This window comes from Onthophagus taurus, chromosome 6 (genome assembly GCF_036711975.1).
Source record: "Onthophagus taurus isolate NC chromosome 6, IU_Otau_3.0, whole genome shotgun sequence".
In the NCBI taxonomy this organism is placed as follows: domain Eukaryota; kingdom Metazoa; phylum Arthropoda; class Insecta; order Coleoptera; family Scarabaeidae; genus Onthophagus; species Onthophagus taurus.
The window spans coordinates 28,324,309-28,352,027 of NC_091971.1; the positions used below are offsets into that span (position 1 = coordinate 28,324,309).

General features: G+C 36.6%; 1 protein-coding gene and 1 non-coding gene across 4 annotated transcripts; both read left to right on the forward strand.

Annotated features, from left to right (window-relative positions):
• Window positions 1-6: 6 nt before the first annotated feature.
• Window positions 7-26,354, forward strand: LOC111419438 (Opa1 mitochondrial dynamin like GTPase). Of its 3 annotated transcripts, XM_023052238.2 has the most exons (15): window positions 7-134; window positions 236-482; window positions 541-676; window positions 13,389-13,541; window positions 13,652-13,696; window positions 13,867-14,287; window positions 14,337-14,527; window positions 14,581-14,630; window positions 14,687-14,785; window positions 14,886-15,017; window positions 20,587-20,732; window positions 20,796-21,145; window positions 24,955-25,427; window positions 25,485-25,884; window positions 25,942-26,354. In XM_023052238.2, exons 1-15 carry the CDS (start codon window positions 106-108, stop codon window positions 26,004-26,006), a joined length of 2,937 nt encoding a protein of 978 aa, XP_022908006.2. In that variant the 5' UTR covers window positions 7-105; the 3' UTR covers window positions 26,007-26,354. The 3 variants fall into 3 exon arrangements, with proteins under 3 accessions (XP_022908006.2, XP_022908007.2, XP_022908008.2); XM_023052239.2 differs by lacking the exon at window positions 13,652-13,696; XM_023052240.2 differs by lacking the exons at window positions 13,389-13,541; window positions 13,652-13,696.
• On the forward strand, window positions 7,304-7,374 carry TRNAG-GCC (transfer RNA glycine (anticodon GCC)). The gene has a single exon. It is a non-coding gene; the product is annotated as a tRNA-Gly (tRNA).
• Window positions 26,355-27,719: the final 1,365 nt, after the last annotated feature.

The following is a 27,719-nucleotide window of genomic DNA, read 5'->3' on the forward strand; positions in this document are numbered from 1 at the left end:
CTTCAAAACTTTGACGTTTAATTTTTGTACTATTCCTCGAAATATCATCGGAATTTATATAATTTTACCTTTTATTAAATGATGCATTAAAAACCCGGTAACGTAATGGAACATATACTAAAAGGCCGCTTCGGGTAAGTCGTATCGCAATATATTAATTATTTTAACTAATTTCATAAATTGAGGTTATGTGAGCCGATTCTTTTTATCTTATTTTTGTAAAAAATTCTTCCAGACGTGTCGTAATCAGTACATACGCTCAATTACCGCTAAAATACGGCAGTAATGTAACATGCAGAAGAGGGATATGCTCGACTTGGACTGGCAGGACTCTCGATAGATCTAGGCCCCTTTTAAAACGTTATCAGCTTCAACAGCAGAGACAATATGGAATGTTCGCTGTACGGGCTTTAAGAGGATTACTAAAAGTTCGATATTTACTACTTGGAGGGGCCGTAGGAGGTGGAGTAACACTACAAAAAGTAAACTTAAAAGTTAGGTTATATTATCCGATTTAGAAATAGCTATTTCTTGTTGTAGAAATATCAAGATTGGAAGGAAGGTCTTCCAGATATGAAGTGGCTTGACGAAGTTATGCCTGATAATGATAAGTGGAAGCAATGGAGAGGTTCTTTAATTGATTTTAAAGATAATATAAAGGATAATATTGAAATTGGTTAGTTTTTTTTAAATCTTAATTTTTAATCTTTAGAAGGCTTCTTTAGAATTAAGGAATAATTCAAGAATCATCATGTGGCTTAAAAGCTGGTGTGAAGTTATCCATAAATCCCAGCCATAAACTTAAAACATTAATAACTCTGTAACCAATATGATTTGGGTAACCAAATTTCACACACAGGTCACTCTTACCCTGAAGAACAGCTTACAACCCCAATTTGGTAAAAAAAATTTTTAACTCCCACCCCCAAAAAAGGGATGTTTTCGCCCTCATGGGCGAAACACAGTTCTAAATATTTTTATCAATTTTCAAAACACTGTAACTGCTAACGGTTTTCGAGAAAAAAAAATCATTATTATAAACCGCGGATGAGACTGGGGGTGAATTTGACCCCAATGGGCACTTCTGAAATTAATGAAATTTTAGGATGATTTAGAGGATGCCTTTAGCGATCTAAATCGACCGTCAAAACGCCGTAACTCTTAACGGTTTTCGAAAAAAAATTTGTTGTTAGACTCTATACATATAAGAGATAATTCATAATCTCTTGTGTTACACATACAATACAATATGTTCACACTTGTAAAATTTTACATATATTATGTAGTGTCATTAAAGAAAAAATAATAACATAAAATTACATAAGATTACAATAGACAACATTAATTGCTAGGTGGAAATCATCTCAAGACTGTCACTCATATATTCGGAGGTCGAGTAGTACGGCCTTGTAACAAGAGTTTGTTTAATATACTCTTTAAAGCCCTTCAATGGCAACTGAAGGACGTGTAATGGCAATTTATTAAAAAATTTCATCTCCAAGGCCTTCACACTTTTCTGGCATTTTGTTAATTGTGTATATTTGGGTATCAGATCGCTATTTTTTCTAGTATCATAGTTATGCACCTGCTTATACGTGTTAAACTTATAAATGTTCTTATTAACGTTCGAGAATGTAGAGAGACGGTAGAGTTAATATTTGTAAATCAATATAGGAGCGTCTACAGTCGTCTCTATAATTTAAATTTCTTAATACCCTTCTCTGCATTAAATACGCGTTCAAAACCAGCTGCAGAGCCCCAGACTAACAATACATAAGTCATTGAGACAGCGCAAAGTATGCTGTGCGTAAAACTGGTGAAGATACGTTCGAACGCAGGTTTCGCAACAAATAGATGCTGCCACTTAATTTACTACATAATGTCAAAATATGTTCCTCCCAGCACAGCCCGGAATCAAGATAAACGCCCAAAAACTTTACAGCAGAAAGAGACTGTATGTTAGGGCACAGTCTCAATGTAAACGTAGCAAAAGCCGCTTTATCTGAATTTAACTTCAAGCAAACCAACGCTCAGCCTCCCTTAGAGAAACAGCTCTAATCTCCAAAGCATCTTCATAACCTTTGTGATTGCCAAATAGGGTTGTGTCATCGGCATACAAAACAACCGACCCATTCGTTGTATTCTGAGGGAGACATTAATATAAATTAAAAACAAAGGAGGGCCCAATATTGATCCTTGGGCTACACCTATCGAAATACCCATTCTCTTAGAAAACAAATCATTACACTTAACTATTTGTGACCTATTTGTTAAGTATGATTTAATCAATCTAATACTGTTATTGTCAAAATTATATTTTTCCAACTTATAGAGCAAAAGGTCATGCTGCACACAATCGAATGCCTTACTGAGGTCACAGAAAGCACCCATCATGTCAGAGGTGGCGCTACCGGGGGGTGTAAGGGGTGCACTGCACCCGAGCGCCGCCTAAAAGGGGGCGCCGGCACCTTTTTAATGTTTTCTCCAACAATATCTTATCTTTCTTTTGCAGTATTTAGACCTGTCAGCAGTAGCTAGTCTTCAGAAAGCAGTATTTAGTCTCCACAAAGCAATTTTAGTCTTTAGAAAGCAGTATTTAGTGTTCCAGACGTTGTATTTAGACCTATCGGCAGTATCTAGTCTTCAGAAAGCAGTATTTAGCTCCACAAAGCAATTTTAGTCTTTAGAAGGCAGTATTTAGTGTTCCAGACGTTGTATTTAGACCTGACGGAAGTATCTAGTCTTCAGAAAGCAGTATTTAGTCTTCTAGAAGCAATATCTAGTCTCCTGCCAACATTATGTATGTTTTCTCCAACAATATCTTATCTTTCTTTTGCAGTACTTAGACCTGTCAGCCGTATCTAGCCTTCAGAAAGCAGTATTTAGTTTTTGAGAAGCAGTAGATCTTTTTGGGAGCCTGTTATTATCTATACGGATCTTGTACCACCCGGTACCTCATTTCTGCAGCTGTTACTTTGCTTTTGTGCTTATCCTGCATTGGCAAAGTTTCCGTATTGGTGATTTCCTGTCCTGTGCAATAACAAGACAAGTCCATTAGTTTCTTGTTCATATTCTTCGTATTCTTTTATTGAACACATAAGTATTGCCATGAAAAATCATGTTTGGTTTATAATCAATTTTTTGTTTTCTCTGAACAGTAATTTCAGACTTCATGTGGACTTTGAACAATGTAATTACTGTTTTTTGCTGAAGTCTAGTTTATAACTATTGCAATTTCAGACTTTTTCTTGCAAATTAACCTTCTGACCAGAGTATTCCCGACTATTCCCTTAAGATTGGTTTTTCACCAGTATAATTCTTAAATTTTTGCTGAAGTATGGATTATGATTATTCCATCCTCATAGGACTCCATAACATTTTCTGCAAAATCAACAATTACACCAACAGTGCTTTTTTCTTTTCTCAAACCAAACTGCGTCGGAGTAAACAATTTATTACTTTCAAAATATTCATAAACTTTATTTTTTAAAGCCTTTTCGTAAATTTTAGAGAAAACGGGTAGAAGAGAAATTGGCCTAAAATTTTCAATCTTATCATGGTCACCCTTTCTATACACAGGTACCACAAGAGCTATTTTTAACGCATCAGGAAAACCTCCTCCATTAGTAGTTGATTTAGTAATTTGCATAGTGGAAGTATAATTAAGTTTTTGATTTGCTTTATTAAGTTAACATTAAAACCATATATATCCCTAATTGACTTTGATTTAAGGGAATCAATGATATCACGCAACTCAACGAAGGATATTTCCATAAAAGAGAAATTGCATCCTTAGATGTTTATTTTATTTAAATAATTATCGAATGTTTCAGTAGTTACTTCATTATTTTCAATTGATTCTAAGATTTTATAGGGAATATCAACAAAAAAGTTATTTATCTCATCTGGTGGAAAATTTGCATTTACTCTACTACTTTTTTCGACTCTACTCTTATTAATCAACCTCCACATTGCTTTACCAGAGTAACCAGAATCAGCAAGTACCTGATCATTATAATTAATTTTTGATTGTATAATACGTTTATTATATATCTGAATTTATTTATTTATATAGTAGTTAAAACATTCAAATTTGCACGAATTTCTTTTAATTTTGTATTTAACCATCACTGCGATAGATGTGCACGCCCCTCGCGAACACGCCTCTCAGGAAAAGATCTATTATAAGCATTCATCACTCTCTCCAAAAACATATCGAATTTTTCAGTGGCTTGCAATTGTGCATCCGAAACAAAACTCCAATCAACATTAGAAACACTCTCAAAAAACTTAACTTTATCATTTGGGGTAATAATTGTGACAAAAGTATCGTCAAGCAAAGGTTCATTAAAAGCATGCGTCAACGTTAAGCTGTCGTGGTCTGAAAATTGATTGTTTATCATTACATTAACATTTGTACTCCCAAAATTCACGAAAATGTTGTCCAAGCAATTTTTACCACGAGTAGCAGCATACACCATCTGCTCGAAACCGAAAGTTCTTATGCAATCGAGCAGCAATGCAGCACATCTGTCATCAGTGCCAAATCTCACATTGAATCCCCAGTTATAATGATTTTAGGAGCAGGGTGGAAGGTAGACAACACTGTCTCAAGAAGGTCAAGGAACAAATCAAAAAACGCCGCCCGGTGGTCTGTAAATGTTTAAAACTACAACATTAATATGAATTAGTTTTGTACCGCTTATTTCAAAGTGGATCTCTTGTGAAAATCTGTTAATTGAGTCCATTTTTTTAAATTTAATTTTCTCGTTTACCATTATTAACACTTTGCCGTCCGCACGTTTCGCAAAAATTTATTCGCTTGGCGCCGGCAGAAAATTCAGATTACTTATCCGTGCAAAAAGTCAAGGCCCCTCACTTTAGAGATCGATATCTTCGCAACCGATTGATGAAAAAAATTGCGACAAAGTTTGTTGTAATCAACAAACTGAACATTTCTACGTAACATATGTTAATTTGAAAATTTTCGGATCCGCGGTTTTCTTTTTATCGCGAGTTAAATGAAAAAAGTACCCGATTTTTGAGTGTGCCGGCAACTTTGTCAACTTTGCGATTTTTTTTCCCGAAAGCTATCGTACGCAAAAATTTGAATTTTGAACAAGTGGTAGCCTGATGCCAAGTGTTCTTAATGAGTGACATATTTTATTTTTTCGATATTCCATACAGTTTCGCGGAAAATCGAGGTTTAGTAAGACGCCGTTATGCCGAAAACGGCTGGGTGTATTTCCTCGCGGATTTCACTAAAATATGTCAAATAATGTCGGTTGTCGGATTCCGTTATTAGTTTTTCAAAATTAAAGCTCCCTATTTTTTTTAAGAGCGATTTATAGCTTATTTCTGTTTCTCTTTCATTTGTAATTCCATTAAATCGCTCTTAAAACGCTCTTTTACGCGTGTGAAGTTGGCCATAGATTTTAAATTGAAAAAATTGTGTGATCGTGGTATTTAATCGATCTAATTTCAACGGCATCGTATTCATGGTCGACCCTTGCTTCAAATTCGAAAAGAAAATTTTCCTAACCATTTCCTATAGTTCGGGAAAATCGGTTTTCTAGAAACTTTCGCAAAATTCGGTGTTTCTAATCGATCCCATTTCAACGGCATTATATTCCTAGTCGCTTCTTACTTCAGAATCAAAAAGAAAATTTTCCTAGACATTTCTTATATTTCGAAAAAATCGTAATGATAACGTATGTAAACTTTAATGTAAACTTTGTCGCACTTTCCGTGTATAAAATAGCCCCACATTTCGTAAGGCGGTTAAACCCGAATTTTTTTTTAAATTTTATTCATAGCACAATTGTATAACACCTAGTACATACATACTAATTAGTTACTTATTTTTGACATAAAATTAATCAAGGTAATATTTTGCAGCTTTTCCCAGTGGTCCAGTCTGCTTTACACATAATTAGATAAATATTGTCATATTTTTACCGTTTTAAGATCGAAACACAAAAACGCGCGCACTGCGATACGCGGAACACAGGTTATTACTGTTTTTGTTATAATTCCGCACTATTGCTCGCGTTTGAATCGACTATGGCACTAGGTCACTAAATCGAACAACTTCATCCTATGAAGGCGGCGCAGAACATCCTCGTTGTCGAGAAGCTGGAATGTTCGGATGATCGTGCATTCTCTTCTCATGTTTAGATGCGAATGATGCAATTTGATGACTCCAATGCTATTTCCAAGTCGTGATGAAGGTCGGTGTTTCTTATATGCCAAGGTGCATTCACCATGCTTGTTAGTACTTTGTTTTGGAATCTTTGAATTAGACTTGAATTTTTCTGGCAGGTACATCACCATAGTTGGATTTCGTATGTCTATTTTGGTTTTAATACTTGCTTGTATATTAGTAACTTGTTTCTTATTTTCCATTTGAGATTGGTATCCAGCATCATACCAAGATATTTTGCGGTGTCGGCGTAAGGTATTGCATTGCCATTTATGTGTACTGGGACATAGTTTACTTTCTTATAACTCAAATTTATGTATGTCGATTTATTTGTATTTAATTTTATTAGCCATTGTTTGGTCCACTTTTCTATTGAATTTAAAACTAATTGTAACTTATTTGCTGCAACTACTTCATTTTCTGCAACATCCAAGATCGCTGTGTGATCTGCGAATGTAGCTGTTAATGTTTCTGGTATCTGAGGAAAGTCTAATGTGTAGAGTAAGTAGTGTTGGGCCAAACACACTTCCTTGAGGAATTTTATTCCCGCTCGTATTTCATGTATTGGTGAATAAGCGTTTTCGTATTTTACTCTAAAATATCGATCAGAAAGATACGATTTTAATAGTTGACTATACGTTGATGGTAGTATTTGGTCTAGTTTGTAATTTAAACTATCTAACCTGACTTTCTCGAAAACTTGTGCAACATCCAAAAATACGGCGGAGCAGACTTTATTTTCTTCCATTGCTACTTCGATAGTATTCGTTATTCTATGCACACTGTTGCATGTTTATTCCGAAACCCAAATTGATGTGTTGGTATCAGGGCTTTTTCTTTTATCACAGGTTTTAGTCTTTTTAATAATAATTTTCCAAGTAGTTTTGATAGTAAGGGTAATAATGAGATTGGCCTATATGATGTAACATTTGTGGGTTACCAGGTTTTGGTATCATTATTATTTCAACAACTTTCCATATACTTGGGAAGTATTTCTGTTTAAAAGCAGCATTAATTATGTGTAATAGTTTTGTAATCGCCCATTCTTAACTAGGTTATCATTATGCACAATCTAGCTACCTAGAAAAGCATGAATCATCAGCATCGGTGGTTCAATGGTAGAATGCTCGCCTGCCACGCGGGCGATCCGGGTTCGATTCCCGGCCGATGCATTCTATTTTTCTTTTAATTTCTTTGTTGTTAACTGAGTTATCATAATGCGCGATCTAGCTACCTAGAAAGGCATGAATCATCAGCATCAGTGGTTCAATACATTTATTCGCTATATACAACTACTACGACATAATATAATAATAATTTATACATATCACAAATATTGACACGATGATGGTACTTCTCATTGTTCTTCTTCCTGCTTTCCGACGTGTTTCATTACGATCCTGGCTGTTCCAGTCAATGCGCTGTAGCCAGCTTTTTCCAACAGCTACCTTATTTGCATTTCTGTTGCACCTATTTCGGCCAACAATGACCACAGCTTCTTTTGTGTGTCAGTTGACAGCACCTCGCCAAAAACCCCCATCGCCATGACCCCAAACTTTACTGGACAACGGTTCATCTGACGTAGCTCATCTACCAGGTTTGCATCCCACCCCACAGTGCTGTAATTTAAATGGTCGACATGACATACGGAATTTTTTGCATACCTTGTGATCTTCACGGCTTCCTGAGGTTCGTAGTTCTGGAGATGAGGTATCACCACTTCGAAGACGTAGATGGTTGTTTTGTCTTCTTTTTCGACCCTCACCAATATATCCGGCTTTTTGTGATGGATGGGTTGTGGAGTCAGAACCGGAATACCACACGTTATATATATTTTTTTGCCCTGAGTCGTATATTCGCAGTTCAAATTAGCTCTTCCAAATTTGAGTTGATTTTTGATAAGTACTGGCGCCTTCGTTGTTTCGATGATGGTTCTTATTAGCCAGTATGCCACGAAATCATGTCGCTCGGCGTAGTTATGTTTGCAGGCCGTTACTACATGGTAGGCTGTTTCTTCGTGGTTATGACAGCTCCTGCAAATGCCTTCATTTTGTTTCGAAATTCCCCTCATTGCGAACCATTGTTCTTCTGCTGCGGCGTTGAGTAGACTCAGCTTAGTTTAGGGTAAAACATTGATTTTGCCCATGTTTCCTTTCTATCACTGTCACTCTGCTCATAGATCGCCTTGATTATTGTTTGAGGAGCTTTTCTTCTATCAGCTTCGTCGGTCGCCTCGATATTCGTTACTTTATATTTTTCCATACATGTTGGTAGTCGCTAATAGGGGTTCTGCATTTTCCACGATTAAGACACTCGTAGTATCCTCTTGTGACAACCAGTTCTTCGTTGTTTTGGAGATACCAATATATTCTTACGTAGTGAATTGTTGTTTCCAATGCAATGCTTTTATACCCCAATCCCCCGACTGATGTGGACATGTAGAGCCGTTGATTGGACGTCGATCTTGTTTTTATCTGGGTTTGCGTTGCTATTTTGCGTATCTCCTTGTCCAGGCTTTCACATCTCAATAAGGTAGTTGCGACGGATTCTTGCAATAACACGTTGCCAGTGACATAGACGACCGCCGGAATGGTCGTGCTGTTGAAGATTGCTCTTTTCTGAAAACTGGACAACCGCGATTCCATGATGGTTTTCGCTTGTCGTAGGATCTTCTCTTCAAGTGCTTCGATGTTGACACTTTGATCTCTCTCAATCTGGAACAGGCCTAAGTGTTTGTAATTTGTGTCTACATATTGTAGATCCATATCGTCTACATCTTCTGGTTTTAGGTTTCGGCCGTATACTGCACATTTTGCCACATTGAGAGAGAACCCTAGCTCTTGGGCGACTGTCCGCAGCATCTCGATGATTGCTGATGCTGCTTTCTGGTTTCCAGTATATACTTTTATATCGTCCATATACGCTATGATGGTCATGCGGCCTCTGCTTAGTTTGGAGATATTTTCATCATTTTTGATCGCATCTATGACACTGGCAGTGATCAGATTGAATAGTAATGGACTCAGGCTATCGCCTTGGTATATTCCCTTTTTTACTTCTATGACCTCTCATAGTTTTTTCGGGCCTTGTATTCGGACATTCCATAACCCCACGATGGTTTTCAAAATTTTCTTTACTGCTTCCGGCATAGGTAGCGCGGCTATAATTCTTCTCAGTACATGGTGGTTGATGGAATCGAAAGTTTTACGAAAGTCGTACCATGTTGAGATGTGGGGACGCCTTCTCATCCGAGAGATCTGAGTTTCCGCCCTGTACATTAGAATTTCCTGCAGAGTTCCCCATGTTTTTGGTCTGCATAGTTGTTCTATGGGGATCATTTGCCCTACTGACTCCACCATTATATCTGCTATAACTCCAGTCAATATTTTGTAGTCGTTGTTAAGTACTGATATAGGCCGGTAGTTGGCTAGATCTTTAGTATCCCCAGACTTATGAAGCAATGTCAATCTTGCGACTACATCTTCTTTGGGTAAGGGATATTTTCCATGCAAGATGTCGTTTACGTGATTTGCGATATATGTTCCGGCCGCTTTAAAGATCTTATATAGATATCCAGGTATACCATCTATTCCTGTGGCTTTCCATGGTGTAAGTTTCTTTAATCTGTTGGCAATTCTGTCTTTTATCTCACCGTGTTGTATCTCGTCTTGGTTTCTATCGTGCCGTCGTAGTTTTTGCAACCATTGGTTGTAAATAGGTGTTCTTGTCGAGTTTTTCCCGTTCTTATACAGATGTTTATAATATTCTGTTGCTTCAGAGAGCTCTAAATTCCATGGTTGCTCGTTGTCTTTGATGTTTATAATTTTTATAGATGGATTTTGAACATTTTTGTGCAATGTATTGATTCTATGTTCTAACATTTTTATATAATTGGATGGAGTCAAGTAGAGTTTTTTCATAATTCGACTTATTTGGTATTGTTTTGGCTTAAGCTTTTGATTAGTGAAAGATCTTATCTCTTTAGCAATATTTATTCTTTTTTCGAGATCTTTAATATAGTTCTGCGTCTTTTTATGTTGCGGTATGTGATTTTCTCTACCCATGTACCTGGTTGTTTCGAGCCTAAGCAAGAAACCAGCTGCCAAAATAGCCTTTTTTATATTATTGTGCCTATTAACATATTTTTTGGTGTAATATTGCGTTAATCTTTGGTATCCACATGTTTTTATATGAGGAATTGAACTTATATAATTTTTTAGGGCGGTTTTTAGTACATACCAGAGCAAGCGCCTTTTCGAATTGTTTTTGTAGTTCCGGATCCAGTGGTTCCGAGAGTTCCACCGGTTCTGGTTGTGGATTTAACAACTCTGGTGGTTCCGGCGCTTCGGACTGCGAATTTAATCGAAAATCGAAAATAATAATTCCGGTGTCACTTCCGGTTGTGGTTGATGTGGTTCTATTCTCGGGGTTGATGTTGTTCGCGTTGTTTTTCCAAGGCTTTACGTCTTTCTTCGATGTTTCCACCTGTTGCGTTGTAAACAAGAGGGCATTGCCCACAGTGCTGTAATTTAAATGATCGACATGAGTTACGGAATTCTTTGCATACCTTGTGATCTTCACGGCTTCCTGGGTTTTGTAGTTCTGGAAATGGGGCATCACCGCTTGGAAGACGTAGATGGTTGTTTTGCCTTCTTTCTCGACCCTGGCCAATACATCTGGCTTATACGTTATATTTAAATTTTCTGCCCTCGGTTGTATATTCGCAGTTCAAATTAGCTCTTCCAAATTTGAGCTGATTTTTGACAAGTTTGATAGTTCTTATTAGCCAGTATGCCACGAAATCATGTCGCTTGGCGTAGTTATGTTTGAAGGCCGTTACTACATAGTAGGCTGTTTCTTCGTCACTATGACACCTCCTGCAAATGCGAACCATTGTTCTTCTGCTGCGGCGTTGAGCAGATTCAGCTTTGACGAATCTAGCTGTCTACTTATTTCATTATCAGTTTAGGGTAAAACATTGACTTTGCCCATGTTTCCTTCCTATCCCTGTCATTCTGCTTATAGATGGCCTTGATTATTGTTTGAGGGGCGTTTCTTCTATCAGCTTCGTCGTTCGCCTCGATATCCGTTACTTTATATTGTTTTAGTACATGTTGGTAATCGCTAATGAGGGTTCTACATTTTCCACGATCAAGGCATTCGTAGTACTCTCGTGTGACAACTAGTTCTTCGTTGTTTTGGAGATAACAGTATCTTTTAATACACATGGTATATTACTTTGCTGATCACTTGGAATTATGCTAGGAACACTTTTTAAAATAGTTTTGTTGGACTCTCTGATGTAAAAGTTTCTTTCAGATGTTCAGCAAACAAATTTACTTTTTCTTGATTGCTCTTAGTCCAATTTCCATTATTATTTCGAATTGGAGGTGTATCTGTTTTTGGAACTTTAAGCTTTTTTGTTGTTTTCCACAGAGAATAATCAGTACTGACATCGTCAGTAAGGTCTTTTAAGTAATTTTGAATTTTATTTGTTTGTGGCTATCTGTTAATGCTCTTAATTCGACTGTTATTTTATTTAATTTAGTTTTATCAATTCTATTGGTTTACCATTTCTTTCTTTTGCTTTCCGTTTTTCTGCAATTTTGTCTCTAATGAATTTAGGATAAATATTAGATTTAGGTTTTGGTGTTAAAATAGGTGTTGAGGACCAGGCTACGTTTTGTATGTCTTTTAAGAACTTTTCTACTTCCTTGTCAATGTCTTTTTCTATGTTTACGAAGTTAGGCGATATATTGTTCGTAATAAAAAAATCAAGCAGGTCCGGAATTTTACTTCTATTTGTTGGCCAGCAAGTTGACTTACCAGTGGAGAGCACCTCACAATTTAGGGCATCTATTACATGTTCCAATTCTCATCCTTTTGTATATGTCAAGCGAGAACCCCAAAGCATATGTTTTGCATTAAAGTCAAAGTATAAATTTGTTTTCAAGATGTAGTAGAATTCCCTGATAGTCTTCTCTTTTAAGATTATGTCTCGCCGGCATGTACAGTCATGTTCACGGGAAATGCACACTCAAGGTCAAGCGCTGTTGTGAAATCCGACATGCCGCTGGCTAAACGGGCTGAGCCGAGCGTACACGAAGCTCGTGGCTCGTAGGTGTTCGGCTCAGCCCGTTTAGCCAGCTGAGCCAGCGGCATGTCGGATCTCACAACAGCGCTTGACCTTGAGTGTGCATTTCCCGTGAACATGACTGTACGTTGCTGCTACAAATATTAACCCATTAGTAGTTTGAACTTTTATTACTGTAGTTTGATGTTGTTCAGTACTTGTATTGTTCAAATAGTGGTCAATATTACTTTTAATGATAATTCCACTTCCACCTTGAGCCGCATTACTCGAGTGAATTGTGTGATAAATATTGTAATGGTTTAAATGAATGATTCTATTTCTAGGTCTTGTGTTAGTTCTAGTACAAAACTAGAACTAACACTAGACCGAAAACTAGAAACATTCGGATTTAGCCCCACGTTTCTCAAGACGGTTAAACCCGAATGATTCTAGTTCTAGGTCTTATGTTAGTTCTAGTGATAGTGTTAGTGTAAAACTAGAACTAACACTATACCTAGGACAAGAAAGTATCGGATTTAGCCGTGCGCTCCATGCCCAACCCGACATTTGAGAAATTCTCAGTGGTTTAAATGTTAATTAACCTAACTCAAAGCGGAATTTCTACACAATATTCTAAATTATAAATTAATCACTAAATTAGGTGGATGCAACGTTTAAAGTATAGAGCAGGGTAGGGCATCAGATATAGATTTTAGGTTATTATTATTATCTTTAGTTTATACATGGTAAACAATGACATTTTGGTCGTTGTGCGTCGAAAACCTAAGAAACAACCGTATTTCACCGGAAAATATGCGTTTTAACCAAGTTTGTTTTAACCGCACTTGTTTTATTTGTAACGGCTTACTTGAGTGATTTTCCGTCGATTAAAAAAAAATTGTCGATTTTTAAGCGACATGATTCTTGAATTATACCAGAATTAGAGTACATTTGATAGTAAATTAAGTAAGTTTAAATAATAAGTTTCCATTATAACATCTTCTTACCAAAAATTGTTCCTAAATCGTTCGCCGATTTCCATCATCAATCTGACTCCTTAAAAACCCGAAACCCATTTCTAGTAATAGTAAAGAACGGTAATTCATTGTTAAGATCCACGACTCAAGGCCTTAACAGAGGCAAAATATCAACAATTTCGCAATTGGTTTGATCAGCGTTTGGATGATGCCATAGCGGCTGCTGAACAAACTGAAAATAATCATCAAAATGGAAACAATAAATTAATTAAATCAACATCTCTTGGTGGTAAGTAAATTGTTAGTGCTTAATTAACTTGAGTACACTCTGTCTGATGATTATAATAACGTAATTTGGGTTTTTCTTTTTGCTGTTTTCTTTTTCTTTTTGTTGTTTAGGTTCATTTGGGGGCTTGTTGGAATTTCTAGAGAGATTGTACTCAGGTATGATTGCTATTACATGAATCTCGCTAACTAACGCTTTATTCTTTGTGATTGTAAATGAAATATTCGTTCGTGCTTTTCTGTTAAGAATTCTGAATGTTTTTGTTATAAATGTATTTTAATTAAAATATTTTTAATCGAAATTTGTATTTATTTGTTTTTTTATTTAGAAGTGGCTGAAGAATTAAAATCACAAAGTACAGTTTATACACGTTCGGCACCAAATGAAGAACAAATTAGAAGGGAAGCACAACAGCGATTGGATGCAATTCAAGAAGAAATGATGCAAACTCAAATAAGATATCAAAGGGAATTGGAACGGGTTGAAAAAGAGAATAAAGAGCTTCGTAAACAGAATTTGTTATTAAGACAGGGACGTAAACCCAGTACTAGGCAAGTGAAGAGGAGTTTAATTGATATGTACAGTGACGTTTTGGATGAATTAGCCGATTATGATAGTGGTTATAATACTGCCGATCAATTACCAAGAGTTGTAGTTGTTGGTGATCAAAGTAGCGGAAAAACTTCAGTTTTGGAAATGATTGCTCAAGCGAGAATATTTCCAAGAGGAGCTGGTGAAATGATGACAAGGTATTATAAAAAAATTTTGTGTTAACTTCTTGCTAATATTTTTTTATAGAGCCCCAGTGAAAGTGACACTTTCTGAAGGTCCATATCATGTGGCGCAATTTCGCGACTCTTCAAGGGAATTTGATTTAACTAAAGAATCAGATTTGGCTGATTTAAGAAGGGAAGTTGAGTTGAGGATGCGGAATAGTGTTCGTGGGGGTAAAACTGTATCTTCTGACGTTATTTCAATGACTGTTAAAGGTGGGAATTTTACTTTCTTAAAAATAACTATATTTATTGATGATTTGTTGTAGGTCCTGGTTTACAACGAATGGTGCTTGTTGATCTTCCTGGGATTATTTCGGTACTTTTTTCAGATATATCATCTTAATAATATCTATTTTTTTTAATTAATTTTAGACACAAACTACAGATATGGCTGCAGATACACGTGAAAGTATTAAAATGATGAGTCAGGGTTATATGAATAATCCCAACGCTATCATTTTATGTATACAGGTAAATATTTTATGTTACTATCTGGTTTATTTACCTATTTTCATAAAATATTCAAAATACACCTTTCTTTAATTTAATATTGTTTCTATTTGATATTTAGGATGGATCTGTAGATGCTGAAAGAAGCAATGTTACTGATATTGTCGCTCAATGTGACCCACAAGGCAAAAGAACAATATTTGTTCTTACCAAAGTCGATATGGCTGAAGAAAATTTAGCAAATCCTGACCGGGTAATGTTATATTATTAATAGTTTGTTTTAGTATGCAATCTATACAGGATTGCAAGTAGTGAGAAAGGCTATTTAAAATGCGAGTTGAGTTCTTTTTAACAGGTTTTTTTTAAATTCACTTCAATTTATTAATTTATTTACAGTAAAATTTCGATATAACGGATTAATACAGGAAAGGAAGTGTCCGTTATAGCCAAAATCCGTTATATGAAAAATTTTTAATTTGCACTTTTGCACAAAGTGTTTGAATTGATAATTTTAATGCACACAAATTCAAACGGCTACCCACAGTTAATTCTACTTATAGTTCAATAAAAATATACATCAATCAAGCCCTGAATGACAAGTAAAAGTAGAGCTAACACTAGCACTAGAACTAGAAACATTCGTGTTTAGCTGTGCGTGTCTTAAGGGGGAAACCACATTAGGAGGCTCATTTTCATTGATTTTTTAGGATTTTTTTTGGGTGGGAAGAATTAATTAGAATTTAATCAAATTTTGACACTATTTTGTTTATATTTCGAACAACTTTTGTGAATTTTTTTGAATAATTTTATCGAGAAATAACAATGTTATGCACTGATGTCCGCTGGACGTCGTATCTAGAGTTCTCCAATTGCGGGACGTGTAGCCATTTCAATTTTCATCTGATATCAAAAAGCTTTTCATTTTAGATTAATAACTTATTTTCTAAGAATATGAACCTCAATGCAGGTAAATGTAACGAAAATGAAAAATTTTGCAGGTATTGGAAAAATTTACTTAAAATTTCACTTTTTTTTTTAACTTATTATGCAAAAAAGTCTCTTAAAATCATGATATCATCTCAAAAGTTGGTTCATATATTTCGTAATTTCATAAAGAATCATACTATCAATTTTCATAATGATTGATTCATTACTTTTTGGGTTAGAGTTCCCGCAAATGTGAAAAAAGTCATTTTGAAAAAAACGCGTTTGAAAAAAAAAATCTCGAAAACTAGAAATTTAGGAAAGTTAACAATAATATAAAGTAGTCACCGATTAATCCGCGATTCCAGCACCATACATTAGTCCTTCTTCTTCCTCATAGGCTTCATTTTGCGCCTGCAGCAGTGCTTTTCGAGCTTTCCGACCTTCGACTTCAATTAACTACGTGGATTGTGTCGACTCACGCGCTGGTTATCTATTTGTTCAGCGTAGTTAAAGTTTTGCGTACCTACTATAATTCCTGCTTCGTTCATGATCATTAGAAGGGATGAATTTCCTTCATTGAATAAGCCCGCGGCTAAGTACGATGCCAATTCGATGACTTTTAGTCCGGAGCGCAAATGTTTAGGAACTAATCGCCAAATTGTAAAATTAAAGCTTGCATTTGCGTTTTGCGTGTGGCCACCTAAACATCTTTCCAGTAATTCATCCCTTGATAAATCTTCATATATATGCAGAATTTCCTGCTGTATGTCGGGATGCAATGGAGTAGGATGCGGTGCAAGCTCCATACCAAGAGCTGTCCGTTTCTGCCACACGCACCAGCTGTCTTTTCCCTGTGGGCAACACTCGTGCCGAGGATTTTCATCGGTGGATATCATATGATAGTATGTCGTCATAATCGCTGTTTTCATATTTTCTACACTATCGATGTATATGTCTTCGAATCGCTAGTCCATAGTAAGTGCTGAGCTTTTTCGTCACACGTGATTCATATATTCACGTAAGTGGTGTGCGTGACCCACGTGGTATAGATCGTGAGCAGACATAAGAATCACTCACGTGCACATCTCTAGTATGGCTACGGCAGACCGCTCGGTTCCATCCTCATAAAATCTAAAGGAATGCGAATTTCGGTTTGTAATTTTGACATCGTATTCTTGGATAGTTAAGCTAACGATTTATGCAATAAAAAAAATCGATTTTTTAACCTTCTAATGGTTAAACCTTGTAACCCCCTTAAACTTCGAGCGGGCGCGCTGTCATAAAATTTATAACAATTTTCGTTTTTATAATACAGTGTACTCCGGATATAACGAACCCTCAAAGGACCTGAAAATCGGTTCGTTATAAGCAAAGTTCATTATAGGCAATAATTAAAAAAAATCATGAATTAAATTTATTTAAATTAAATTCACAATAATCATTATTAAATTGAATGAAATTAACCCTTAGCTACACGCGCTCTACGTTCAGACCTATCTACACGCGCGCGGTACTGCGTACCGCATTTGAACTTTTAACCGTTTCGTCGGTACAGTGCGAAATATTAATACCAAAACTGATTCGTATGTTTGCAAAATATCAATAGTTAGTAAAACAAACGATTGGGAAACAAATTTATAATTATTTTTTTTTAATTAAGACGACATTGTATCGTTAATACAAGATCTATATTTTGAAAATCTCTCACAATGGTTTTTGCACACAAACCTTGTGAACTCGGTACAACGTACGGTTGTTGTGTTATTTTTGTGTTTTCCGCATTCGTGGCATGGACCTTGTCTTCTTTGGTCAGGAACCGCTTGCTCCTCTGGGACATCTTGATATCTAGCCAGAAAACTTTTTATATCCTGCGGAAGGTTGGCTATCTTAGCTCTTTCTTTTAGGTGATTTTCAAGAAGGCTAAAAGACAATGACTCTAGAAAATCCATCCTCGTCTTTGGTTTCTCAGCAGTCATCATGTGATTGCCAACATATATAATATGGGAATTTACTCCCGCTATATATAAAAATCTAAAAAACATAGTAAGCGGCCATCTCCGGGTTCTTCTTTTAGTCGAATAATTCCCACACTTTTCGTCAACTGCATCAACACCTCCTTTTGTCGCATTGTAGTCTAATATAATAATTGGTTTTCCATTCTCCTCGTCTACTTCTCCTTCGTCGTGCATTGTGGAAATAAGAATTACGCTTTTATTTTTTTTTCGGAGCGTAAGAAACTAATGTGACGTCGTCTTGGAAACCAAAAATGGAAGACCCGACTTCCCGATTTTTATTGGGCAAGAATTGAGGTGGAATCTCGGGTTTGTTTTTCTTCATTGTTGCGATGAAGGTGAGTCCATTTTCTTTCAAATATATCGCTAGCTGATAACTTGAGTAGTAGTTGTCTACTGTGACATTCCTATTGCTGTTCAGAATGGTTGATACCAACCGTTTCACTATATCCATTGGTTTGTTGGAAACTGAAAATGGCCCGTCAGGTTGCTTCCCACAATATATTTCAAATCTAAAGACATAGTGGGTTTTGGCATCTGCTAACACATAGAGTTTGAAACCGTATTTTCCAGGTTTATCAGGTAAGTAAACTATAAACCCACAGCGACCTCGGAACGGGTGTAACATTTCGTCTATTGTTACAAATTCTGATAGGCAATAATTGCGTTGACAATTTTCATGTAGATTGGTGTAAAGTTCCCTAATTGGTGCCAATTTATCCGTAGCCCTTCGTTGCTGCCGTGTTTTTTTATCGTCAAATCTAAGATATTGCAATAAAAATCTAAATCTATTTATTCCAAATGTTGCTCTGCATATCATCATCCCAGTGCCATTCGTTTTCCAAGCTCGAGATGCGTTAGCTCGGCTGCTTTTGTTTATTCCTAAAAGGAATAAAATTCCCATTAACGCCATTATTTCGAAGCGTGTTGTTATCCTACAATCCCTCTCTCTTTGGAAACCCTGACTTTCCCTTTTCTTATCAATGTATACATTAGTGTGTTCTACAATTCTGTCAATCATGTTTAGATCAAACAATTTTAAAAAGACATCGATTTCGGTAGACACATCTTTTGCATTGCGCGTAGGCCCGGGCAAAATAATTACGATATTTTTTGACTTAGATTTTGACTGAAGAGTTGTAGGCGAACTAAGCCAAAAAGTGTCACTATTTTTTCCTTGTGGCAAAAAAACTTCGAAATCAGATGTCATCACCAGGTCTTCTTCACTCTCGTCTCCTGATTGTTCGTCGTCACCTTCGTCCCTCTCCTCCAAAATAGTTTCTTCTTCACCTTCACTATCGTCTGTGAAATCGTAAGGGTCTTCTTGCTGCTCTTGTATTTCATGGTGAGAGAGTTCTTGAAGTACTCGCTCATAATCCTCAGGCTGCACTTTTCTACGCAAATTACGCCTGGTCTTACGTTGTCCAGATGTGCTTGCCCTAAGAAAAAAGAATGAATCAACCTGAATGTATACCTGAGTTACGCCAAGTACTCTTTTGCGCATTGCGGGGACTACATTTTTCTGCAATTACATGATTTCTTCGCTAGGTCCATACCATTAGACCGGTGAAAGATTGAGAGCGGACACGTTTCGGTTTTCTCTGTCTGAGATACAGCAACCATGTAATGCGGACAAAGAAAACTGAATCCGCGTCATCGGTTATACTTATAGAAACTTGTACTTACATTTTATGCGTAAGACACACTTCACTATAATTAAAAACTTTATAACTTTTTTCACACGCGCGTGGTACTAAACACTGCCAACGACACCTTTACAGATAAATACATGTGCGACCACTCGTTTTCATATAACTCGGGGAATACCCTAATGTTCCATTCTTGGAACACCGAGAAAAAACGGGTTAAAAAATTATACTTATAAAAAATGAAAATGTACATAAAGGCATCAACAATATGAAAAAAGGAAATTTGGATAATAATAATACATATGTACGTACATTTTGTACGTAACACACTTCACTATAATTAAAAACTTTACAACTTCTTTCACACGCGCGCGGTACTAGATACCGCCGACGACACCTTTGCAGGTAAACGTCCAAAACTCATCCGTACAGGCATATTTCTTTTTTATTTCACGTGGTACGTTAAGTAGGCATCCCATTTGAAGAATACCTAAACAGTCAAGGGATGTTTTCAAGAAATAACGGTTTTATGACATAATTTAAATAAATGCGGTACTCTGTACCGCGGCGCGTGTAGCTAAGGGTTAAACAATTTGGGAAGAAATTAAAAGAAATCAGTATGAACGTTTGACCCGATTACACGATTGTAAACACCGCCGAATATCATACAATTTTTGTAATGCAGAACGATTCGACAACATTTCAGTTTCTTCATCAACACTGTTCTTTTCATCATCTCGTTCGCAAGTCTCTTTTTACAGGATTGTAGCGACAATTTCGTTATTCGTTAAAAATTCCGAAGTTGCCATAGATTTAGAGATACAACTTAATAAAACTCTTAGAGATAAACTGTATAAGTGGCATGTCGTCTTCTGCATCAAAAATCTCTGCTTCATTGTTGACAGAGAATCCGGCTTTTCTGAAGCAATTTTTAATCGTAGACTCGGTGACCGTTTCCCACGCTTTATGAATAAAATTGATACCGTCAAGCAATGTTACTTTAATAGAATAATTAGCGTCTATTTCTTGCACAATTTTCAATAAAAGATATTGTCGGTAATGACTTTTGAGAGAATGAATTATCCGTACAATCAGGTTGTTTACAATATTGAACAACTAGACCAGGTTGTAATAACTAGAATTTTTCCGATTTAAGAGATACCTATTTTTAAACACATTACGCGCGACCAATTTGCCGACTCGTGTTGAATTCTTTTCATTTTTTTATTTGTAGATACGGAAAATACTCTCAGGTAAATTATTTCCAATGAAAGCTTTAGGGTATTTCGCAGTTGTTACTGGACGAGGTCGAAAAGACGATTCAATTCAAACAATTAAAGATTACGAAGAACAATTTTTCCGAGGATCAAAACTTTTCAAGTAACTTAACAAAATACTTTATTGAACACTTCGTTTTTATTTATTGTTGTATTTTTAATTCAGAGAAGGTCTTATTCGATCAACGCAGGTAACCACAAGAAATTTAAGTTTAGCTGTTGCTGATTGTTTCTGGAAAATGGTTCGTGAAACTGTTGAGCAACAAGCCGATGCATTTAAAGCGACCCGGTTTAATTTGGAGACGGAATGGAAAAATAATTTTCCGAGATTACGCGAACAAGATAGAGACGAATTATTTGAAAGGGCTCGATCGGAAATTTTAGATGAAGTCGTTAATTTATCGCAGGTTTCGCCGAAACAATGGGAAGATTGTTTGTTGGATAAAATATGGGATAAAGTTTCAAATCACGTTTTTGAAAATATTTATTTACCTGCAGCTCAAACTGGGACGCAAGGTTTGTGTATAAAAAAGTTGTTTAATTAATATTTATATAATAATAAGCATTTTATTGTTTTTCATATTTACAATTTTCCCCTTAATACATTCTAATATACCGGGTGTCCCTCAAAAGTGGCTCACCCCCATATTTTTCTTTATTATTCGTGATATAAGAAAACCATTTAGAATGCATAGTCAGGTCGCTAAAACGGATTATTACGACATGAAATCATTCTTTTTGTACTTCCGGTTATACCGGATGTGAGTACTAATTTCGCTATCTTTTTTATTTTTTTCTTTATTTTTTGTTCTTTTACACTAAATGTTCTGTAGCTGATAGTAACTTACAATGTCCATTGTACATTATAATTTGGATTGTTTACTTTATTTTGGTTAAAACCTCTCAGATCACCTGACCTCACACCTTTAGATTCTTTTTATGGGGCAAAATCAAAAATGAGCTGTATAATACATTAGAAAATAAATCGAGTTAGAAATTGTATTACCTAAATATCTCCGCAGGAATAACGTCGAGTCGTTAGATCGACAATACGCAAGATACAATTATGTCAAAATCGAGGCGGGAGCATTTTGAAAATTTAGAAAATTAGTTTTTTTGAACTTACAATTGAATTAAATTTAATTGTTGGATAGCGTTTTTCTTTTAAAACTAATTTAATACAACTGTTAATTTACACCATTATTAAAAAAGAACCACTAACTAAAGCATAGCAGTGATCACTGCTCGAGGAATAGCAAATCAAGAGGGACATAACGTAGTTTGTACTATTAACCTAGCTACTATGCGTCAAAAGTTGTAATACATTTTCCGAAGGTACTAAAACATTAAGAAATAACGAAAATAATTTTTTTTTTCAAAAATTATAAGCGATCGCGAAAATTTTTTCAAGTAAAAGTTATGTGAAATTAGACTGTCCCTGAAACCCAACTGAAGAAAAAAATATTATAGATTTAAAAAAATAGCGAAATTAGTACTCACATCCGGTGTAACCGGAAGTACAAAAAGAATGATTTCATGTCGTAATAATCCGTTTTAGCGACTTAACTATGCATTCCAAATGGTTTTCTTATATCACCAATAATAAAGAAAAATATGGGGGTGAGCCACTTTTGAGGGACATCCGGTATATTATAAATATATTATTTTCAACATCTACCCTCTTCCTCCATTTCTATACCCTCGGCTCCTCGGCCCAATCATCCCCTCATCCATCCCTTTGTCTCCTCACCCCCACAACCATTCTCATCCATCGTTTCCCCTCTCCCCCCTCTCCTAAGATCTGACCTCGGTCCAACTCCTCCTCCCTCAACTCACTGCACCCATTCAACATATGTTCCAATGTTTCCCATTCCTCCCTGCATAGCCTACACCACCTCTCCTCATCGACCATCCAGTATCTGTTAGCTCTCTCCTCGTTTCCACAACGGAACCTAGCCACCAACTTATTCCCTTCCTCATCTCCTTCCAATAACAAGTATCTAGGCAGCCCCTCCGTAATTATGTCCCTGTACCTTTCGTTATACCTTCCCTCTTTTATTTGTGTCCTTCTTTCCTGTCTCTGCACATCTCAGTCCCTATCTCTCAACTCCCTCCACATCTCCCTACCCACCCTTCGTCTACTATTTATCTCAGTTACCGAGTAGCCCGCTCGTCTATAATAGTTGTCTCTGTCTCCTTTTCCATATCTGATCTTTCCCTCTCTAATTTCCCTCCAACACTCCCCCAAGATCCCGCAGTTTTGCCTCCCTTCTATTCTTTCTTCATATTTCACTGCTCTTCTGCCCGCCTCCACTCTGACCTTATCCACCTTTACCTCTTCCCTCACTATATACCCCGGTGTTTCTCTCGCCACCCCAAGCACCCATCTCCAGTATCTAGCTTGCACGTCCTCCAGCATTGCCTGCTCTCTCCATCCCCATACCTCTGCCCCATACATCATCACACTGCTAACCAGACCTTCAAACATAATCTTCCTCGCTGCAACATTCCTTCCAAAGACTCTCTACCCCCAACCCCATACTTGTCCCATCACCTTATTCGCCTTTTTTGCCGTAGCTATCACATGCGACCCCTCCCTGCTGTCCTTCCTAAACACATACCCCAAGTAAGTATACTTCTTTTCCCTCCCATCTCCAGTTTTCTGTTCTTTTTCTCCCACCCTTACAAAACTTCATCATACTTGTCTTCCCCACATTCACTTCCAGCCCCTTCCCCCTAAAATATCTTTCCAATGTCTTTATCATATCTTTCATCTCCGCCGCTTCTCTCGCCATGTCCACGATGTCATCCGCGTATGCTAACATATGCACCTTTCTACCTCCCACCACCAACCCTCCTATTTGCCCCTTCCCCAATCTATCCTCCAGGTCCGCCGCATACAGTGCAAACAGACTTGGGCTCAGCAGACATCCCTGCCTCAGTCCCTTTGTCGTCCAGAACACGTCGCTCAGCTTATCTCCCACTTTTATCCTAGCCATAGTGTCCATGTATATTTCCTTCACTCTCGCAATTAGGTGTTCCGTGATCCCCCTCCTCCCCATCTCCTCCCACAACTTTCCCCTATCCACCTTATCAAAAGCCGCCTTCAAATCTATAAACAGGGCGTACAATTTCCCTCCCTTCTTATCCAGCTCTCTATCTGCCAGATGCTTCAACACGTACACGTTGTCGATTGCTCCCCTTCCCTTCCGAAAGCCTGCCTGCCCATCCGGCAAAATTCCCCCCAACTCCATCTCCTCCTCCAGTCTTCCCAGTAGTATCTTCGTGTATACCTTGCATGTCGAGTCTAGTAGGTTAATTCCCCTGTAGCTCTCTACCCTTTCCTTATTACCCTTTTTATATACTGGGCAAATTACCCCTACTTTCCATTCCTCCGGAATCCCACCCCCTCTCCATACGCTATCATCCCCTCCAACAACTTCACTCTCACCACCCTTGATGCTTCCAACCATGCCTCGTTCTGGATCCCATCTTCCCTTGGCGTCTTTCCCTTCTTCAATCCCCTAAGTACTGCTTCCATCTCCTCTTCTGCTATCTCCTCTCCCCCATCTCCCTCATAGCCTCCCAAACCCGTTAGCCTCGTTTCTACCCCTCCCAATAATCCCATAAAGTAACTCTTTCATTCTGTCATGTGTATTTCGCTGGTTATCCTCTCCCTACCCCTCTTTCTCTTTTTCAGATACCTCCAGACCTCCCCTTCCCTTGTTATCCCTCTAATCTCTGCCGCCTCCTCAGTTTCTCCCTCAGTTCTGTTTTCTTTCTACTGCATAACTCTCTGTATCCTCTCCTGGCCACCCCTATCTTCCCCCGTCTCCACTGCCTCAACCTCCTTCTCGCCTCCCTCTTCGCCTTCTTGCACTCGCCATCATACCAGTCGTTCCTCCCTACTCTGCCCCCCCTACGTACACACTCCCTTTTCAGTGTTGCCTCCCGCACTACCTGGATAAGTTCTTCCAAACCATTGATCTCTTGTATCTTCTGTTGCCAAGTGTCGAGGTTTCCCCTGTAGAATGCTACCCCTTCTTCCGACCAGTCTGTCCTGATGAACTTGCTCCCCAGTTCCGCTCGCCTTCTGCCGTCCACCCCCTTTACCTCCACCTCCAACGGTTGGTGATCCGACTCTACCGCTTCTCCCACTTTAAACCTTTCCACCCTCTCCCACATTTCCTGATCCACCAGTACATAATCAATCATAGATGTCCCCCTCGCCCCGATGTAAGTATACTCCCCTTCCTCTCCTTCCTCTTTATTCCCATTCAGTATCTAATATACAATATTTATATGTTTTAATTTAAAATTTTTAGCAACGTTTGACACAGCTGTAGATATTAAACTGCGTCAATGGACCGAACAAGGTCTCCCAGCAAAATCTGTCGAGTCAGGTTGGGAAACGCTTCAATCCGAATTCGATCGCTTCATGCAAAAAGCAGCTCAAGCGACGGATCATGACGATATTTTCGATCAATTAAAAACTGCAGTCGTCACAGAAGCAATGCAACGTCATTCTTGGGAAGATAAAGCATCGGAAATGTTACGCGTTATCCAATTAAACACGCTCGAAGATCGTTCGATTTCGGATAAACGCGATTGGGATTCAGCCGTAAAATTCTTAGAATCAAGCATTAAACATAAAATGAAGCAAAATGAAGGATTATTAAAACAAATGCTTGGACCGTCAATGAAAGAACGTTGGTTGTATTGGAGATATTTATCTGAGTATCAACAAAAATGTTGCTCTGTTAAAACTGAATTGGATAAAATTTTATATTCAGATGAAGTAAATTCTAAAAAAATTCTATAATATTATTTTAAGTTACAATTAAATTTTTTTTAGAAACACCCCCCTTTATTAAGCTTTGATGAATTAACAACTATTAGAAAAAATCTACAACGTAGTAACATTGAAGTTGATAGTGATTTTATCAGAGAGGTTTGGCGCCCAATTTATAGACAACATTTTCTGAAACAATCACTAAGTCGTACTTACGATTGTCGAAAAGCATTTTATATGTACCATCAACAAATGGATGTTGAATGTGGTGATGTGGTTTTGTTCCATCGAATTCAACAAATGATGAAAGTGACTGCGAACGCATTACGACAACAGATTATGAACAGAGAGGCGAGAAGATTGGATAAAGAGATTAAAGATGTTTTAGAGGATTATAGTCAAGATGCTGAAAAGAAACAGAAGTTATTAACTGGTAGAAGAGTTACTTTAGCGGAAGATTTAAGTGAGTATTTTTTCTTGGCTTGTATTGAGTTGAGATAAATTTATTTGTTTTATTTAGAACGAGTGCGACAAATTCAAGAAAAACTGGAAGAATTCATACAAGCATTAAACAAAGAGAAATAACACTAGTCATGTTAGGTTATCAAATTATTTTCAATCCCATGACCCCCGTAATTGTTGAGGTTATTAATTGTAGCTTGTATCAATATTTAGGCTGAACCTATTATTTTTTAGTAATTTTTATTTTATGTTATTCATAAATAAAACAAAATAATTTTTGAATTTCATCGGGTTTAAATAAAAATTAAAGAAAAAGAATTAATTGTAATAAAAATATTGATTTATTTTTTTTTTTAATCATTGCATCATTCTCTTCTAACTTAATTTATTGTGCTAAGATTTAATTAACTAATAACATTCGTTGTAAAAAGTAAATAAAGAAGTTTATTAATTGTATATACAATTTAAAAATTTGGTTCCAGAATTAAAATCTAAATTATGGGGCACTCCAAGCAATCTAATTAATGAAATAAGGCATAAACGGTGTGCTATATACAGGGTGATTCAAAACAGACTTCTAGGGTAGGTAATACATCAGAAATTAAGATAAAAAGTCTTAACATACATGGGCTTGCAAATGCCACCTTAACGAGATATAAGGGTGTTAAAGATTCTTTAAAATTAAATATCTGCAAGAAAAAACCCTTTTTTTTAAATATTTTGAACGCCACTGCTAATTTTGTCAGTATTTTCGTGTAAAGTGATCAATTACCTATCAATTGGTCTCTTACAAAACTTTGATTAAAGCAACAGTTTTTGGATTGGTTTAACAAATTTTCTACAAACGTGTTTTTCTTAAAAACTTGCTTTGATCAAAGTTTTATAAGAGACCAATTGATAGATTAACAATACAATATACAATATAAAATTTGACCAATTAGCAGTGGCCTAGACAATATTTTTAAGAAAGGGCTTTTTATTGCAGATAATGTTTAATTTTAAAGAAACTTTGACCCGCTATATCTCGTTGCGACCCCATGTACACTCAGTTCCAAAAAAAGTGACGCACTTGATTTTTGACCTAATTTTAATATCTTATATTTTTTAAACCAGTGGGCCGATTTTTATTATTTTTTTATTTCTTGGTAGCCAATTCCTTTGTCTTTCAAAAAAAAATTAAAAAGGCTAAAATTTTGTCAATGACTCCTAGATGGTAGTGGAAAAACTGGAACCGTGTTTTTTTCCTAATTTTTGACACCCTGTGTATTAATCAAGTAATGGTATAGAAAGTGCTTACACCCTATATGAAAGACGTTTCTTTTGTGAGCATTTTGTTTCAATGGGAGGCAATACACGGTATTAAGCAGATATCCCAGTTTATAATTTAGTGTTTAATAAAACTTCTTTAAAAATTCGTATCAGTTTATTTCACTAGAAAACTGTTTTTCCATTAATTCAGAAAGTTGGCAATATGCAAGGTTTCAATAAAAAGAGCTTCAATTCGGACAATTTTAGAGATAAATTAATGAATAAAAAAACAAAATGCTCATAAAAGAAACGTCTTTCATATAGGGTGTAAACACTTTCTATACGATTACTTGATTAATACACAGGCTGAGTCAAAAATTAGGAAAAAACCATGGTTCCAGTTTTTCCACTACCATCCAGGAGTCATTGACAAAATTTCCACCTTTTTAATTTTTTTTTGAAAGACAAAGGAATTGGCTACAAAGAAATAAAAAAATAATAAAAATCGACCCACTGGTTTAAAAAATATAAGATATTAAAATTAGGTCAAAAATCAAGTGCGTCACTTTTTTTGGAACTGAGTGTATG